This window comes from Leptidea sinapis, chromosome 44 (genome assembly GCF_905404315.1).
Source record: "Leptidea sinapis chromosome 44, ilLepSina1.1, whole genome shotgun sequence".
NCBI lineage: Eukaryota > Metazoa > Arthropoda > Insecta > Lepidoptera > Pieridae > Leptidea > Leptidea sinapis.
In genome coordinates, this window is record NC_066308.1 from 7,777,380 (window position 1) to 7,796,548 (window position 19,169).

The 19,169-nt window shown below is 33.9% G+C and overlaps 2 protein-coding genes across 3 annotated transcripts in view; one reads left to right on the forward strand and one right to left on the reverse strand.

Moving 5' to 3' along the window:
* Window positions 1-2,442, reverse strand: part of LOC126977220 (kinesin-like protein KIF13B) — a 168,623-nt gene extending 166,181 nt beyond the window's left edge. The window contains exon 1 of the mRNA XM_050825933.1: window positions 2,216-2,442. Within this exon, the coding sequence (XP_050681890.1) occupies window positions 2,216-2,270 (55 nt within the window). The 5' untranslated portion in view covers window positions 2,271-2,442. The remainder of the gene's footprint in view (window positions 1-2,215) is intronic.
* Window positions 2,443-6,608: 4,166 nt separating this feature from the next.
* Window positions 6,609-14,751, forward strand: LOC126977300 (proteasome inhibitor PI31 subunit). Of its 2 annotated transcripts, none has more exons than XM_050826072.1 (7): window positions 6,609-6,699; window positions 6,856-7,001; window positions 7,106-7,255; window positions 8,138-8,318; window positions 9,700-9,790; window positions 12,896-13,042; window positions 14,561-14,751. In XM_050826072.1, exons 2-7 carry the CDS (start codon window positions 6,858-6,860, stop codon window positions 14,694-14,696), a joined length of 849 nt encoding a protein of 282 aa, XP_050682029.1. In that variant the 5' UTR covers window positions 6,609-6,699; window positions 6,856-6,857; the 3' UTR covers window positions 14,697-14,751. The 2 variants fall into 2 exon arrangements, with proteins under 2 accessions (XP_050682029.1, XP_050682030.1); XM_050826073.1 differs by lacking the exon at window positions 6,609-6,699 and adding an exon at window positions 6,710-6,726.
* The last annotated feature ends 4,418 nt before the right edge of the window (window positions 14,752-19,169 follow it).

The window sequence follows — 19,169 nt, forward strand, 5'->3', positions numbered from 1 at the left end:
GACGTTCTTGTCGTACGTAATCATCAAATCTTGAAACCAATTTTTCGCTACTTTTACTGACACTGTATTAGGTCCATAAAATCTATAATCTTTTAGCAGCCTGCGTTGCATGTTTCCTATACTTTGCGTTTATATTTTGCCATCCAATGTCAAGATAGAAGTAATTTTAGGCATCTTCATGCAAAATTTCAATCCTAACACCATTTCTGTCTGAACTGTACTTAGCTCTGACACCCTGGGATAGTTGGCGCTGTCACCGAGTGCACGCAGAGCTGCTCGAATTGTCGAGGATCGACTGCTGTGGAAACGACTAGATCACTTGTTACCATAGAGTTCACTTCTTTGAGTGTTCAACCGCATTTATCACGAAGAGTGTTTTGAAGAGCTGTTTGACGTTTTTTCTCAAACTCAGATATCATCCTCACCATCTGAATGATCCTCTGCGGTTTAAACTTGGAACTTAAAGTTCGATATGACATGGGTACTTTAAAAAAAACTGCATAAACTTTCTAAAAGGCCTGCAACACCGATCAGTAAAGGGCAGTTAATTTTTTTATGTAAGAGGTGGGTCATTGGGCAAGAGCCTCATGTGTTGGGGAGTGGTGAGGCAAGCGCCCATGGATATCCGCCAAGGATCAAGAGACGTATTGCCAGCTGTTAAGATGGGAATATTCTTTAATCTAGAGTCCCTAAGTAGTATCAATTAAAGAAAACAGCAGCCGGATATTCCATAAAGTGGCTGTGCGAGACAAGAATTTCATGCAAAACATGTGTTTGTAGAATTTTGTGTTTTGACATAAGGTCCAATAGTGAAATTCGCCAGCTGATATAATTCCAAACAGCTTCTGTGAGCACTTCCCAAGATAAATGAGGTAAAAGATGCAGAGAGAACCCACATTTTTAGGCAATAGAATCAAGCGGATGGGAGATGACTTGATGGTTGATGATAAGAGCCACTCTTTGTTGTTTGTGGTCATGTGAGCCCGAATTTGTACCTAATATAGTTGCAAGTGGTGGTTTCTAGTGAAGCCTTACTGAATTCACCAAACTTTTGTGACCATGGAACTGAATGTTGCTCTATATACAGACAATGAGTATACTGATACAGGCTGTAGCAGTTCGAGAAGTGATTTTGAATTGAGGGGATAGGACAAAAGAATTCTTTCTGGAGGTGAACGCACAAACCTGTGTCTTCTTAGGATTAAATTAGACTAAATTTTGTCAATTCTATTCTTCTATGCTTTGCAAAGTCTCAATTTCAGACACAAATTTCAGCACTCATCAACACTATCCAGGGAGATGTTGGAACAGCTGGTGAAGGAAGCATAACCCTGTGCTGTCGTCAGCATAGCAAATAAATACTGCTGATTTGCATCACATCATTGAGCACAGCCATGCAGGACAATTGAAAATAAAAAATTGTTTGCATACAGTGATATTCTATACTAATATTTATATAATAGTGTAATTTTGTACAATTATTTTATGTTTGTATCAAATTAAATTAAAAACTAACATTAAGAAAAATTAGCTATAGCAAAAAAACTATAGTTTATTTAAAAAAATAAAGAACCTTGTGAAAATTATAATAAAAAATAATTGTAGTCATAAACATCATAGCCAATGCTGGTTTGAAATATTTTTCTATTAAAAAGAGCAAAGTGTTAGGTATAGGTAGGTGTTCAGGGGCATTTTCCAAAACTCTACATCTACTGTGTATAAGAAAAACAGATCTGCCTCAACAATTAAATGATGTATGAGTAAGTAAATGACAAATAGGAACCTCTAGGTATACTCAGATTCCCCAAATTCAGATAGCATGTTTCTAATCCCTACCCCTAATATAATCACAAACAGAATGGGCAAATATAGAGTAAGCAAGTAGTAACCAAATCCATTCAACCAACAGTTATTCTATTAAATATTTGATAATATAATCATTTTGTAATAAAGGAAGTAGTATTTGTGTACGAAGAAAAATTATATTATTATATTTCTTTGTCACAATTTGTGATTTACACTGCAACTTAACCATCAATGAATTTAAGCCAATTTTGTATATAAACCATTCCCCGTTAATAAATTTAAAAAGCTATACTCCTAATCATACTTTTATATCGATCTGAATTAGATAAGTAGATAAAAAGCGTCATGCACTCGCGGTTTCGATTTCGATAACAGATATTTATTTATTACCAAAGAAAAACCAGCTTACCTCGCCTGTTAAAAGGACGAACTCGAACAGCAACTTTGATTTTATCCGAGGCCATTTTACACTTTGTTAGCACAAAATTATCAAATCACAGCACTTTTCACACCTAAATTAAGCAGATTAATACACATTATTCACCCAAATTCAAGTATAACATAATTCATTATTTCACGTTTAATTCACGTCGATCCTGAAATGACACTGCCCGCCATGTTGTTTTTCAGCAAATGGTACTCGCCACAGACTACATAGGAGATACTAAATACTCAGCGTGGTACTAGCAACCTGACGGCTGACAATGTCATGTCGTTGTCAATTAGATTTCGATTTAAAAACATGGGGCGTTTTATGTCTGCGGAACAGTAGAGATCTGTTACTAATCTATTTTCTAGCAAGCAATAGATTGCTTTTTTATTAAGGTCACAGACACATTCCGAAAAAAACATTTCTTTTTGTTTCAGCTTTAGAGTCTGGCTAATTATTAAAGCTGTCCTTAAGAAACGGCGCTAAAGATTTAAAAAATCTGTTGCTGTTAATACTAGCTATATACTGAATTAACGAAGTTGACACTGTTTATTTTGGGAACACCCAAACACACTCCGAAACATTTTCTGTCGGAGTTTTATAAAATATAGCTACTTAAACATTAGGTCGGACTTCTTGTTATTCGATCTCTTACAACTCTTTTATTTTGAGAATAGTATTTAAAACGTTAGAAATATTGAAAAATTGCAAATATAAAAGGAAATTTGAATCAATCTGAATTATGTAATATTAATTAAATACAATATTTAAAGTCAAATAATATAAAATAAACCCCTCTTCTGTAGCTTTTTATTACGTCCGTGTGAAGCTTTGATAGGTCACCGGTATACTTATATCAGCCGTAGCAAAGGTGTGAAGATGAAATGAAAACTACTTTTTAATATAATTTCATTTATTTATATCATGACGACTTACTAATTTATTAAAACTTTTGTGAGACATTATAAACTATATTTATTTAAAACGGCCTTTATACTCACGATTCATCGGTGTTGATAGAGACTAGTTTCGGACCATTCGAAGATTCTATATCAGTGTAAAAGTAGTAAGTTCTAAGTTCACGCGGATGACTGATGAACGTATGCCCATAATTAATTCGTTTAAATATACGTGAAATTGGATTAATATGAATCAAAATAAATAGTTTTTAGGAAAAAAGTCAATAATACGCACAATATATACTTGAACAATTAGAAAATAAAAAACGAGTGACAGCAATATTTATGGACATGACCAAAGCTTTTGACTATGTCGACCATTTAATATTTATCAAAGAAAATTAGAAACGTATGGCATAAGAAACAATGCTCTTAATTTAATTAAATCATATTTATCTGGTAGAGAACAATTAAAAGAAATAACTTAAATAAATCTTATAACTAAAACCAAAATGAAATATTTATCAGACCCCGGAAAACAACAATTGGCGTGCCCCAAGGTTGTATTCTAGGACCACTGCTTCTTCTTATTTATATAAATGACCTTCCTCAAACTATTAAGGATCCAATGGTCCTATTTGCAGACGATAATACTGCCATATTTATTGACAACAATCCATTAACATATGAAAATTACATAAACAATTCGCTAAACGAACTAAAAGAGTGGTTTAATTATAATAATCTAAAAATCAATCTAAATAAAACATGCATGACGAAATTTACTTACAAAAACACACAATCTTATGGATTAAATATAAATAACGACGGTAAAGCGATTAATGAAGAGAAGTCCACAAAATTCTAGGGCATTTATCTTGACCACAATCTGTCATGGAGAACACATATAGATTGTCATTAAAAAACTAAATAGGTTCTCATTTCCTCTACATATGCTGAAGAAAGTAGTTGATATGACTGCAGTGTTAACAGCTTATCATGCGTATGTAGACAGCACTCTGAGATATGGGATACTATTCTGGGGTAATGCTCCAGGTATATAAGAACTATTCAAAGCTCAAAAGAAATGTGTCAGATCTGTCTGCTTACTAAAAGCAACCGAATTATGTAAACCTCACTTTATTAAATTAAATATTCTTAGCATGCCATCAATATACACTGGCCTTCAAAAGTAAGTATCACACTTTTAAAATTGGGATAACGTTTTAAGTTTACAAGATATACTTTCGAAATAAAAAGGACTCCAAAGAGAATTTAATTTTGTACATAAAAACTTTATAGTCGGTAACCTTCTTTTAAGAATTGGCTGAAAAAAACCTTCAAAAACAAAACCATTCCTTTTTCAAAGTGGACGTTTCCGAATTACAGTTTTACCATTCACATTTTTCTTTCTGTTTTAATTTTTTTTTTAAGATCGATGGGTCTTGTTTTAAAAATTTATGCTAAAACGCACATAACATTTATTTATCATGCCTCTTTCAGTTGAAGAATGTGCTAGGATCATGGCTTTTCTGGAACTAGGCATCAGTATGCGTCGCACTGCAAGAATGGTGGGTGTGACAGTACGAACGGTCCAGGAGGTAAAGCGAAGGTACGAAGAGACTGGACACCATCTGAGGAGACCTTGTAATGGCAGACCCAGGTGTACCAGTGCCCGAGAAGATCATTATATTATTTCCACTGTGTTAAGAAATCGCCACCAAAATGCAGTTGAAGTCCAGCAACAGCTACTTCAGACCCGGAGGGACTACATTAGTGACAGTACAGTGAGAAGAAGACTTGCTGAAGCAAATTTGAAACCTCCGGGAGTTCCGGGACCAGCGAGTGGCCCAAAACTCGAGAGACAGCATCGATTCGCGAGACTGCGATACGCCCGTGAACACATGCAGTGGGATGAAGAAGAATGGTCAAGAATTTTGTTTGCAGATTAGTCTTGATTCTCCCTTTACATTTCTGATGGAAGGCGAAGTGTTTACAGGCGACCTGGTGAGCGACACCTTCAAGCCTGCATCTCAGAAAGAGTCCAATACGTTGAAGGCAGTGTACATGTATGGGCTGGCATATCTTCAGAAGGTTGCACAGAGCTAGTAGCCATAGAAAATGCCACCCTCACTGGGCAAAGATATGCTCAAGAGATTCTCAATGAGTATGCAGGGCCGTATTTAGCAAAATGGGTGATGGATCGATGCTGATGCATGATAATGCCCGGCCACACACGGCTCATATCGTACAAGAGTATATTCAGGAGGTCGGTATCAGCGTGATGGCTTGGCCATCAAGAAGTCCTGATCTCAACCTGATTGAACACGCCTGGGATGAGCTTGGGAGGCTAGTCAGAAATCGCAGACCACCACCTACTACCCTCAGGGCACTAAAGCAGGCCCTGGTAGAAGAATGGGAGAATATTCCCCAACATCGGCTCCGAAACCTAGTGTTCAGTATGCCAAACCGGCTCGAAGCTGTAATCAGAGCTCGAGAAGGCAATACCAGTTATTAAAAATTAAATAATATGTAATACATTTTAGTTGAATTTTTTTACACTAATCTAACAATGTCTATTTTAGTTGTTTTATCTTTTTTAAGTTAAAAATGTTACTAATGTATAATTTTAGTTTCTAAGAATTAAAGCCTATAAAATTTGCAACAAAACGTTTTTAATCTTAAATAAAAAAGTTAAGAAAAAAAAAATTTGAAAAGTGTGATACTTACTTTTGCAGGCCAGTGTATATTTATGAAGTAGCAGTTATGGTAATAATATCAATAAATATGAAACCCTAATTTCGAAACGAAACGACAACAAATTACGACCTTAGAAGTCCAGAACAGAGTTGTATCAAAACAGCATCTTTTGCATGGGACCAACAATTTACAATAAGTTACCTGACAATATTAAGCTCGAAAATATATTCTACTTTAAAAAGTCACTCAAATCTTACTTAATAAAAAAGCATACTACTCATTAAGGTTTTCTTGACGATAAAATAGTAAATAATAAAAATTAACTTCGACTGAACTCATTATCATTGTGTAGCTAATGACATTATATTATAAATTAAAATGAATAAGCCTATGAAAAAATAACTACTGTATGATTAGTGTAAATTTAAGTTTGCTTGGGATGTATATCTTTTTTTTAGTATAGTACAGTATATTATAATCATTGTTAAAGAAATTAAAACGTGAACTGACTATGTATTCCACTATAAGTTTGCATGCCTTACGGGTTAGGATAAGAGCTCCTGTTAATTATCCAACAACATATTATGATTACCTTATCTTGCAAGTAAAGATCATTTGATTTGAACAAAGTATCAAAACAATCCTTGACGTCATATTATACTTAGAGATTATATTATCAAAATAATGTAAATAATTCTTTCAACTTTCGCTAGCCAAACTCTACCTAGTACCTACGACTTACGAGTCCTACGAGTAGGTACACAGTACGCATGATGTCATTTTTGATGGCTGCCTGCTGCATGACATGTCGTTAGAGTAAAAGTGTTCTGTGATGACAAGTATGTTTTGAGAAAATAATAACAGGTAGGTACAATACTGTAAACGTACTAGGTACCTATATTGACTTTAATAAATTAATTGCTGGCTACATAGTAATTATTAATTTGTTTTGACAAAATCTCAAACAATATCGTGCTTAAATTGTTTATAAATCCTATTAAATTATTATAAATTTCATAGAAATGGCATCAGATCCATTGTTTGGATGGGATTTGACTTTTAAAACTGTAGAAAAGGATATTAAGAGAAAAGCTGATGTTATTATAACTTTTATACACTTTAACTTAATAAAAAGAGGATTCAAGAGTATTGGTGTGGGTGATGAGGTAGGTATTTTGGTTTTAATTGCAGTTTTCCAATTAATTTTGAAAAACAGAAAAGTTTAAGAATGTGACTTTTCTTTCATGATGTAAAATTTTTCCGATTACAGCGCACACTCTCTGGCGATGAAGATAAAAGTGAGCTTTTACCTACAGGATGGAACGACAATGAAAATTATACACTTCGATATGTCTTAGATGAGAAATTATACATTCTCCATGGTTTAAACACAGATGGAAATCTTATTGTTAATTTAATGGTTGGTAATGTTAATGTTTTCATTATTAGGCTTAAAAATTATGCCTTATTAACCATTTTAACTTGACTTTTTGTAAGAGCTACTGAGTGCAAACATGCCATACATGTGTATGTTAGTAGTAGTGTCATTTTTATTATTTACTTTACTCATCTTCAGGTTCCAGTCTTTTGTTTTAGGTAGTTATTGGCCTGTGATTTATATTAATATCTGTAACTTGTGAAATGACCTTCCTTATAAACCAGTTTTAGGTCTATACCATACCAACCCTAAACATCTATGGTGTAATTACAAAAAAATAATTTAAACATGGCTTACACACACAGCTTCATCTTACTATAACAATATCAGTGACATAACAATAAAAATGTCTAACAGGAGTTTATCTGCTTTATTCCTAACAGTGTTTAACTAAAATGTTATTAAGCACAACATAAACACAACTGAAGTGTATGGGAACAATAATTAAAGGAATGGAACATAATTTTTGTCAGCTGTCATCATAAATAATCTAAATCTTCCATATGAATATAATATATCTGTTTAAAACCACCTAAAGCTTCAACTCCTGTTTAACTATAAGCAATGTCTAAAGATTGTTGAATGCTAAACAACAGAAAGACAGATTTGTACTAGCACTTTTTTAAAACAAGTGTTCACCACATGTTTTTTTTTTTTTGGAATAATACAGCTAATGTTTGTGAACTATCATTTATCTATATAACTTTATATTTTTATTTGCTTACTAATATTATAATACTTATGCTAATTTCATCAGTTCAGATAAAAAAATATGAAATTTATAAAAAATTAAAAAAAAAAATTAGCTTGCATTCAGCTTGCACATTAGTAACGCTAATGATTATTTATTGTTGACTTATCCAGAGATCAGAAGACTTAGCAGTATCAAATGTGGCAGTGAAAATAGATGATGCAGTTAAAGAGATGAGTGGACCCATTGAGAAAATGTTGCCATCACATAAAGATCTGATGTTTAATGTAAAAAGGGATTTAATTGATACCATCACAGAGAGATCTACTACTACAGCTCATACTCAGACAACAAGTATGTGTAAAACCCTCCTTAGAACTGACATAATTAAGTCAAATTAACAACTATGTGACATCGGCAGCTAGCTGTTTGTTGGTAAATAATAGTGTTTTAGAAGTTTAGAGCTAGACTTGATCACACTTGTTCCTATCTTTGTGTACATACATGTACAATGTTTACAATGTCAACCTCTCCCCTAGTCACAAACATACAGTATCCCCATTTTTTTTTAAATGAAAAAATGGGACAAGACTAGCAGGATGTTCAGCTGATGGTTATTATACGCCCTGCCTATTACAATGCAGTGCCACTCAGGATTCAAATTCAAATATTTTTATTCAAAATAGGATTTAAAATCACTTATTGAACGTCAAAATCTACCACCCATTCAAAAGAGACTGCCTCAGACCTGAGAAGAATGGGCGCAAGAAACTCAGCGGGCTTTTTTTTTAAATATAAAATATGGAATACAATGTAATATCGTACAATAAGCATTTATAATTAAAGAGCCTGAGGGTGTTCGCTTTATTAGAGTCAGTCCGTGGTGTCATTTAGAAAACCTTTTATGCTATAATAACCTTTTTAATATAACCACACAAATGTTTTTTAACAATTCTTTTAAATTTCGTAACACATTTGTTTTGTACATTTTCTGGGATCATATTATAGAAGCATATACATCGCCCAACAAAAGACTTACTAACTCGACCCAACCAAGTAGTAGGCATAACAAGTTTATGTTTGTTCCTCGTGTTAACATTATGAATGTCACAGCTTCTAGAAAATACCTCAATGTGCTTATGAACATATAAAACATTATCAAAAATGTATTGAGAAACAACAGTCAAAATGTTTCTTTCTTAAAATTTTTCTCTTAATGATAGGTAGGTTATAAATCGCGCGAATAGCCCTCTTCTGCAGCACAAAGATATTATTAATATCGGCCCCACTGAAAAACCCCAAAAATTATCAATGGCACTACAACTGTGCTCGCCACCTTGAGACATAAGATGTTATGTCTCATTTGCCCAGTAATTTCACTAGCTATGGCGCCCTTCACACCTAAACACAGTAATGCTTACACATTACTGCTTCACGGCAGAAATAGGTGCCGTTGTGCTACCCATAATCTAGCCAGCATCCTGTGCAAAGGAGCCTCCCACTGGTGCAATTGAGAAAATGTCCTGGGAGTGTATTGAATTTTTAGAATCGACACTCCCTTTCTTGGTACAAAGAATCATAGGCAGTTTTGATTACTTATGAAGAATCTCAACATTAAGTAAATACAGTTTTGTGCACTTTCTTGTATCATTCAAAATATAACATGTTTTAATCAATTAAAACGAAGAGAACTATAGAAACACACAACAGATAAATCTATTCTTTATACTTTCAGGTAATTCTAACAACAGAAGAGCAAATGATGATCCTCTAAGAGTTCCACCAAGACCTATGCCTGGTGTGAACCCTGATACTCCTGATCTTTGGTATGTAACTCTCGCATCCACATCTGAAGTATAATATTGATTATTATTTATTTATTTTGTTATCATACATTGTTAAAGATTTAGTAAAACATATTATTATGTAATAATAAAATTGTAAATATGTAAAAATTCACATTATTTATTTAATCCAAGTTTCTGTTGTCTAACATAAAAAATTGCCCTGTGCTTCCCCAGGGCGTAAAAGACTAGGGGAGTCCCAGGCCCAAGTGTGTCGTAATAGGCGACTAAGGGCTTTTTAAAAGTGGGAGAGTCACGCTGCCGTTTTATGACGTCAGTGCAATCAGGCTGGACTCGGCCGGGTTACTTACCACACTCACACAGAATTCCGAAGAAAAGAAATAGGGGCCTAGTGCCGCTATGTTTGCCGCTACGCCGTTGCAGTAGCCGATGTTATACTTTTATTTTATTTTAAGAAACACATCAACGTCCCGATGGCGATGACGCGATTATGATTATCCGAAGGCGAGCACCATATTCATCATAATTAAAAGCGAAATAAGTACTTAACGACTACACCTATGGCTATATAAAAATTCATTCAAGTAGTTGAAAGTATAGAAAATCAACATGTATGATAATTAAATTGTTTTTCAACCCAAGGTATTCAAATAAAGCTCGAGATTATAGGTAGAATTCCGATAAAGTTTTCTTAAATGACACAAAGTGCGATCTAAACTTGGGAAGTAAGTGGTTGCTGTCAACCTTCTTCCACAGCCACGTCTGCTACCACCTTCTCTCCCTCGGGCCTCGTCCTCTAAAGGCGCCTTCGTTATTTGATCTACAAATTATTAAATATACCTTCATCATAAGCTCGCCCTTCAAAGGTTGTAAAATAAACACATTGAATTATATTGCGATTAAACATATCCTATTATACTTTATAATATTTTGTATTATGTAAACGAGAGCAATTATAGTCGTTGAATTTTTGTCAGTTTGTTTATTCAATTGAGCATGCTAGTAAAAATTATTTCAATTCTTTATACTTTATAACAATATACTTATGTTGTCTTCGCACGAGAAGCCACAAATTACCATCGGGATGTGTGATTGTGTGCCGTTCCTCTACTGTGCGGTTTTTAAGTAACTTTATTCCACGTACAAGCAAGCTGTTGAATGAGCTTCCTTGAGCGGTGTTTCTAAGACTATATGACATGGGTACCTTAAAAAAAGGCGGGTACACCTGTCTAAAAGGCCTGCAATACTCCCGTGTTACAAGTATGGGCAGCAGTGATTACGTAAACCTAGGCGACCCTCTCCACCAATGCTCGTTTGTCCTCCTATTCCTTAAAAAAAAAATCACAAAAACAACTTCAATGTGGTTTCCATTCATGAATTCATTCGTGATGTGGCAAGCTTTAGAAATATTTTGTGCTTGCTTAGTTTCACTTATTTGACAAGCAAAAAAAAATCTAGCTAAGTGTAATACTACACTAAAAATTACGCGTGCTAAGTCTCGACCGCACGTTCGGTGTATATTGTATATTTACTTACAAATACTTATTATATGGAATACTCACCGTCTAATCTGCGACGCTTTGCCGCTGGTGCATTGGCCACACCATCATTATTTTGATTCTTAGACCTAAAATGTTAATACAAAAGTTCAATTCTTAATGATTAATATAATGAATACTCATGCTTTTAATATTAGCAAGCTTGTATCATATGTAAAATTTTAAACATGTCAAATAGTGTTAGTTCATGCTTATTTATTTTATTTTCATTAATTTTTTTTTCATATAATAATTTTATTTTGTTTTAAAGTAAAACTGACTATTTTAAATGAAGTAGCTAAGGTTTTCGAACTTCTTGTTCATAATGAACTATATCTTGTTATCCGTAGAAGCATTTTACAAGAACAATATAGTTTCGTCAAAAAACGATTAACGATTACGAACCTATTTAATTTTACTTCTTTTCTGTTCGATAACATTGGCCATAACGTTCAAATGGACGTAATTTAGGTACATAGATTTTATGAAGGCATTCGACAAGGTAGACCATGAAATTTCGTTAGGTAAAATTATTTACAATGATGTAACAATGTACATGGTAATTTACTTTGATTTTCTTCTTACATTACACAATTACTTCAAAAAGGAGTTGGTATCGGTCGGAGAGCATTCATGTAACTTAAGGCATATCCCAGGGCTCAATACTCGGACCTCTCCTTTTTCTTATGTATATGACACAAAGCAGTTTTTTCATCTTTGTAATTATTAACTGTATGCTGACGACCTGAAAATATTTAAGTCGATCACAAACAGGACAGATTGTGATTTAATCTAACAGGATCTAAAAATATTATCTGATTACTTACTGCAGCAAGAAATACAATTAAGATACGTAAATATATTTATATATTATGATTTTTTATAAACTATATAATATATTTGTGATAGTGCCTATAATTTTCCATCCATCCGAGACTCGGTTCGACTTCGGCGCAGTTTCTAATTTCTAAACTTATCTTCTTTTATAAATATAAAATAATTGATAGGATATCCATAAAAAGGTAGAAAAGTATGTGAACATTTGTTAGTTTTTTCCTCTTTTTTCGGATGTAGCCATAATTTTGGATTTTTTAATTATTTACTTCTCATCAAAATAAATTAGCATTGTATTCCTAAACGTTTTACACAATAAGATGCGGATAGCGCAACTGGCTACATTTTTATTTGATCACTTTTTTAATTGTCATGTACAGGTTTCATATACAGCGTATAGATACACGGGTAAAGCTATTTAAACGTAATCATAAATAAAATAATTGAAATTTTGAATCAAACAAAATTATACATTTAGAAAACAAAAATTTAATCACCTTACGTGGGCCCTATTCACCTATGAGTTCTGATGGTTACGCCACGGCGTGGAAGAAGTAGGTGTATAGTGTACGTTAGCTTGCAGCTACTAGATTATTTACAGGATGTTCCGAAATTATGACACGAAAGATTTATATATTTTATTTATTTATCTACCCGTTTGTTAATTTAATAATTGTGGTGCCATGCTGTACATAATGTATTATACAAGGTCAATTCTTTATGTTTATGTTAACCTGTAATTGATTATTTTCAGGGAGCTACCACCAGCAAATTTACCTAACATAGGAAGATCAGATTTGGATCCATTTGCTCCAGGTGGTGGTGGTATGATTTTCAACCCATTTGGACCCCGTAGAGATCCTGAAAACCCTGGCCTTGGTATCCCTGGAGGTTTACCGAGGTAATTTTTTTTTATTTTATCACTACATTTTATACAACAAAGTACAAGCTATGTATGTGTGTTCGCAATAAATCTTAAACTACTGAACTGATATTAAAAGAGGTAGTTAGTGATTCATTAGTAGTGTTTTGGTGTATATCATGTTAAAATTTTGTGTATAATGGTTGAAATATGATGATGATAGTTGAAGATATCGGAAAAAATGAAGCCGGCTGGGACATTTCGTTGAAAAACCTTGCGAATCCCTTTAAGGTATAAAAAAGTGTGTCCTGAGTTTCAAAAAAATGTTCACTTAAATCTATTCAGTATTAAGTCTTAGGTATATATTAAATTAAATATGCATTTCATACATATTAATTCCTCCATTAAATTTAAATAAAAATTCACATCAGCTACATAGCCAAATCTATACTACCGTTGAAATCTGTAGACTCCATCAGTAACTTTGTTTTGGAAAAATTCTGTGATATTTATTACAGCATTTTATGACTCTCTGACATAAATTCTACGATTTTTGAAATTTCCACTGTCCATATGTACTTTTATAACTCAAAAATGCCTTGCATTTTCATGACGATAAATCATGTAAATATAATTGACTATACAGTCATATTTACATGATTTATCTATGCATGTGGTATAATCTGAATAATTGTTATATTTAATTGAATAAAATTAAGATTATAAAACTTAAAACTTACTTAAATTTAAATTAGTACATGTTGCTTAGACTTTTTTGATGTGTGTATAATGGAGCGTTTTCAATCCAAAGCTATCAGAATGATTTATAAGATATGATGGTGTATCAGCAATAGACATAATTATGTACCTCGATATAGGGTTCCCTACAGTAAAAGAAGAAATAAAAAATCTTCTCCAAAGATATATCGGAAGGATTTCGAATCACCCCAACATATTGCATCGGCCCTGATCAACAGCGACTGTGGTCAGTTCACCCGACTAAGGAGTCATAGTTAACTAGATTGCAAACACGTATTGAATAAAACAACCATTAATTGATGCATGTGACCAATGGGTCATTGTTAACCATAAGATAAATCCCAGCGCAAGCAAACAAAAGTGTTACTCACTGTTGGAAAGTACCAACATATCGTGACAAGTGCAATAAAGAGGGAAAAGAGAGAGAGAGAAAAAATTGGAAACCTTCCTCACTGCACTTGGCAGCTAGAAAACGATTTCAATGTACGAGTATAAGAGTAATTCGTAGTGATAAATTATTTTATATTACGTCTTTACACGATTTTACAGATTCATCAATAATATTATTTTAATCAGTAGGCATTTTTTTTCACTATACGGGCATAACAATGCAAAATTTAATTGTTTACACCCCGGCTCAATAAGTTTCTTTATTGATTTTATGTAGATTTTATATTAAGAGCCCTTTTTAAAATCTGGCATGAAATATTAATTGAGTGAATTGTTGTATAAAACTGGATGTAGTACAGGAAATTATTTAAATGTAGATACATTTTACATCTTTTATTGACTTTTCAGGGGTGCAGTACCACCCGGCGCACGCTTTGACCCATTCGGACCTCCCGGAGCTGGGCCAATGCCAGGACGAAGACGTGCTCCGCCGGACGCTGATCATCTTCCACCTCCTGGGTTTAATGACAATATGTTTTTGTAACCATACTCAAAACGTTTTGTAAAGAATGGTAATAAATTGTATCTGTGGTTGGAAAGTTTTGTTTAGGTTGAGATTTTTCCAAATTTCATAGTTCAAGGTCAAAGGATAAAAAAGTATGGTCTGCATACCTATGTAATAAATAAAAATATAAGTAATACTAGTCCACAGAGCTATTGCAAAATTAATTATTTAATTAAAAACTTTAAATTGAAAAAGTGAAATTTTCAAACAAAATAAATATTCAAATAAATATACTAAGAATTAGCAGTACTGTTTCGACGACGTACATTGACATCTGGATCGTCGGCTTCACCTTTGATTTGTTTGATAATTTGCGACGAAATCAAAATTCTCTATGTTCATTCTTACGAACACTTTTTTATTTCGGTATAACTGAACTGAACTGTAAATTCAATATTGTGCATCTTGTTTTATATTCAAAAAAACTCACCCGTATTCGCAAACGTCAAAGACAAAATAAATGTCAAATTCACCGTAAAAATAATAACAATTAACATACTTATAAACACAATTTACACATACATACACACATACAGTAGTAGAAAGTCTCCATTTCAGCTTCATTCCTTCGAAAGGCAAACACATAATCTATTCGCCCAGAAGACTCGCGATACACTGGTCACTGTGATGACTGAAGTGGTGAACATTCAAATAACGAAAAAAGTCTTGAATAGGAATACCTCACAATTATAGTTTATCGATACTTTTTTACCATTATTTAGCATCCATTACGAAATACCTACCCAAGGATAGGATACAATAGGATACAACTATTTATGTGTTATTCGAATGTTATTATAATTTTAACAAATTATAAATTTGATGAACTTCTAGCAAATATTTTTTTAACGATTTAACTTACGAAACTACTGTTTTGTGAGCTGTGGGTGGCTAAAAGTGTGTTATGATGTGACAGAGTCATGCTGTCGTCCTATGACTACAGTACAATCGGAGCAGACTCGTTCGGATTATGTTCCTCACTCGCACAGAATAATGAAAGAATAATAATATGGGTAGGTGTGTTTGTTGGGGAGGATATCTGCTGTCAACGTTTCGGCAATTTCAAGGGTAGGGTGTACTCTCTGGCTGCGAGTAGATTATGAAGACCACGTCCGGTCATGTCATGTCAGGTCATCTGGAAGGTGTCAAGGAAGCCAAATTGGCTTAAATGAAGCTAGGGGTCATTAAAAGATCACGGTAATACTTCAAGCTGACCTAGATTCTAGCGCTCTCCAAAAGCACAGGAACACCAGATACTGCCTGTATTGTTGTCACCTCTGGTCGGACGCACCCCAGCATCAGCTAGAACCTATTGCCCGCGTGTATTGGATAGCTGCTCGAATTGTCGGGGATCCAGTGCTCTGTAAATGGCTAGATCATTTGGCGTTGCTGGGAGTTTCCGAACAACTGCTTGACCTGATTCCTGCCGCCGAATTCCACTTTCGCACAACTCGCCACAAATTACGATATCATCTCCACCTGTCAGGCGTTCCCTTTCATCTTTAAAATCAGCTTGTACACCTTTCTAAAAGCCCGGCAATGCTCCTGTGATTCCTTTGGTGTTGTAAGAGAATGTGGGCGGCGGTGATCAATTAACATCAGGTGTCCTGTACGCTCATTTGACCGTTTAATAAAACCTGAGTAGCAACGTGTAAGTTGATACGGTTTTTAAAAATTAGATTGCTTTGTATTACATAACATGTAATACATTAAAAAACGTTATTGTTTATTTCTCCTTTGTTTATAATTATTATCTGTTTACTACTTAATAAAAATAATTTAAATAAATTCGTTTTCATTAAATACACTAAGTATTTAAGTTTAAGTAATTTAGTAAGCGTAGCGTTTTAGGGTTTTTTACGATATTTCTAGAAACACTGTGCGCTAATTATTTAAAGTAAAATAGCTTTTTGAATCGGGTATTATTTCCTTTAAAAGAATATATTTATCGATATGTTGCGCCCTACCCTAAGCCCGTCCGCGTTCTTTCACTTTAGGACGGTCCGACACGTTTGAAGTCACCGCGAAAAGCGAACAGGCAACATCGCTTGTGTTCTATCCGACAAACGACCAGCGTCTTTGAACTTGAAGCACGCGGGATGGCAACATCGCATTTTGATGTGCAAAGATTCAAGTTCATTGAATCATTGAGTGTTGACCGAGTGACCTCGTGACCCGATTGTACAATGTACAGCATGTTAATATTCGCTCAAAATTAAAAGTCTACTTTTTGACCTAACTAGTGCACCGACTTTTTTCATGTTTTGTATATCGTCAGCAAATGTTATAACAAGTATGTGGCTACATTTAATTCATAGATATAAAATACATACTGTATACTATAAATTTATTCCCTTGAGAGTGTCGAATTATACGTTTTTTTGCGGCATAAACGGCCGTATCTTTTTTGAAGTAAAACTTCTTTAGGCGCGACTTGGGAGTAACTCAGTAATATTTTCTCGTACTAAGTAACGCTCTAAAAATAAATTTGAATGCACTGAAGAAAATATTAAATTAAGTCAAAAGAAGTACATAGAAGATTTCATGAAAAAATTTTAAATGGAAGATGCAAAACCACTATCTACTCCTATGGATGTAGGGTTATATCAAAATAAAATATAAATAAATAAGAGAAAAAATAGGAGCCTGAAACTGACTTGCCTTATTGTTGAAACCTGGCTGCAGCTCTTATGAATCTCCCAGTAGCCACACGCTGTTATCTAGCTAAGACAGTTTATTGAATATTACGGAAAAGAACATAAGGAAGGCGGCAAAATGCGTGCTAACATAATATAATAAGCAAGGAACAAAAGATCTAAAGCTAACACTTACAAAAGAAAGTAATGGAAAATTTACAGGATACGTTGATGCATACTGGGCCTCTTGCTCCTTGGACCGCAGATGCTATTTAGGACACAGTTTCAGTACTTACTTAGCAGTAATTAGTTTAATGTAAGTACTCATTAATTACAACAGAAGTTTGGTATAAATAAGGATGCGAGCAACCACTATTACGTGTCTATAAAATCAATGCGACAGATGCAACCACAACATTCTGGGTAATGTTATTAAAGTATTGACGCGTTTCGAAGTATCATCGGTTTTAAGTGATGATCCATGTGACACTCTCCTATTGACGCCAGTAAACTTCTTGGTAGGCGAACCATGTGTTAATGTTACTGATGAAAATTTGTGTGACAAAAATATTAATGGATTGAATAGATGGAATCTTTGCCAAAAAAGCGTGTGTGTCAGATACGACGCACGACTGGAGTTTACTCCTCAATAACGATTGTCTTTGAACAGCTACTAAACAAAATCAAGTCCAATGGGGTCGGTTAAAAACAGACATACAGCAGAAGCTAATCAATAAAAATGAAATCAAATAGCCTTTATTGCTGCTTTTCCTTACAATTAGTATATACATGCCTACTTACTAAACACTTAATTGATTTAATATATTCTATTATTTGAACTATCGGCAACTGGATGTTTGTGTAGGACAGCTTGTCTATCGACAAAGGCCTCCTCTAAAGATTTCCACATATTCCTGTCTCTCGCTAAACGGGTCCATATCGTATCAGCCACTTTCTTGAAGTCATCTTCCCATCTTTTGCTTTTTCTGCCTCTATTTCTTTTGCCATCTCTTGGGTACCATTCTGTTATTAACTTAGTCCATTTTTCTTTACTGTCTCGTAACATATGTCCCGTCCAACGCCATTTAAGCTGTCTGTACATGCAGTGTGTGCATTTTTGAATTTTGTTTTCGTTTTTATTTCTTGCAATTTTACTTTATCAATTCTTTTTATTCCTAAAATACTCCATTCCGTTTTGGCAAACTTTTAATTTATTTTCTTGTAATTCTGTTAGCGCCCATTTCTGGCAACCATATAGTTTTCCAAGTATTAGTTATTCTTCTTTCTATTTCTTTATTCATGCAATTATCTGTAGATATAAGTTGGCCCAAATATATATATTCGTTTACATATTCTAGTTGTTCTTTATTTACTGTTATTTATTCATAATTTTGGTTTTAGTTAGATTCATTGTCAGACCGGCCTTAACGCTTTCATCGGATAGCTGCTGCAATATTAGTCCCAGATTTCCTGCGTCCTCTGAGAACAAAATCAAATCATCGGCAAAACGTAGATGGTTGAGGTTTTCTCCATTTATATTGAGCCCATTTTTGGTCCACTTTAAATTCCTGAAGATCATCTCTAGTACTGCTGAAAATAATTTAGGTTATTTTTAATAGGAAATTCGTTACCCGTAGATTCCAGTTAATTTGTGCTGTACTCACTGTGTATACGTTAATTACGTTGGTTGCAGCCAGGAGATGCAAAAAAATGCAAATTTACTTCAACTTATTTATTAAAAGAAAGTTAAAACTAATTACAATTAATTATCCTAATGTCTACTGATCGATGCTAGATCAAGTAATGAACACACTTA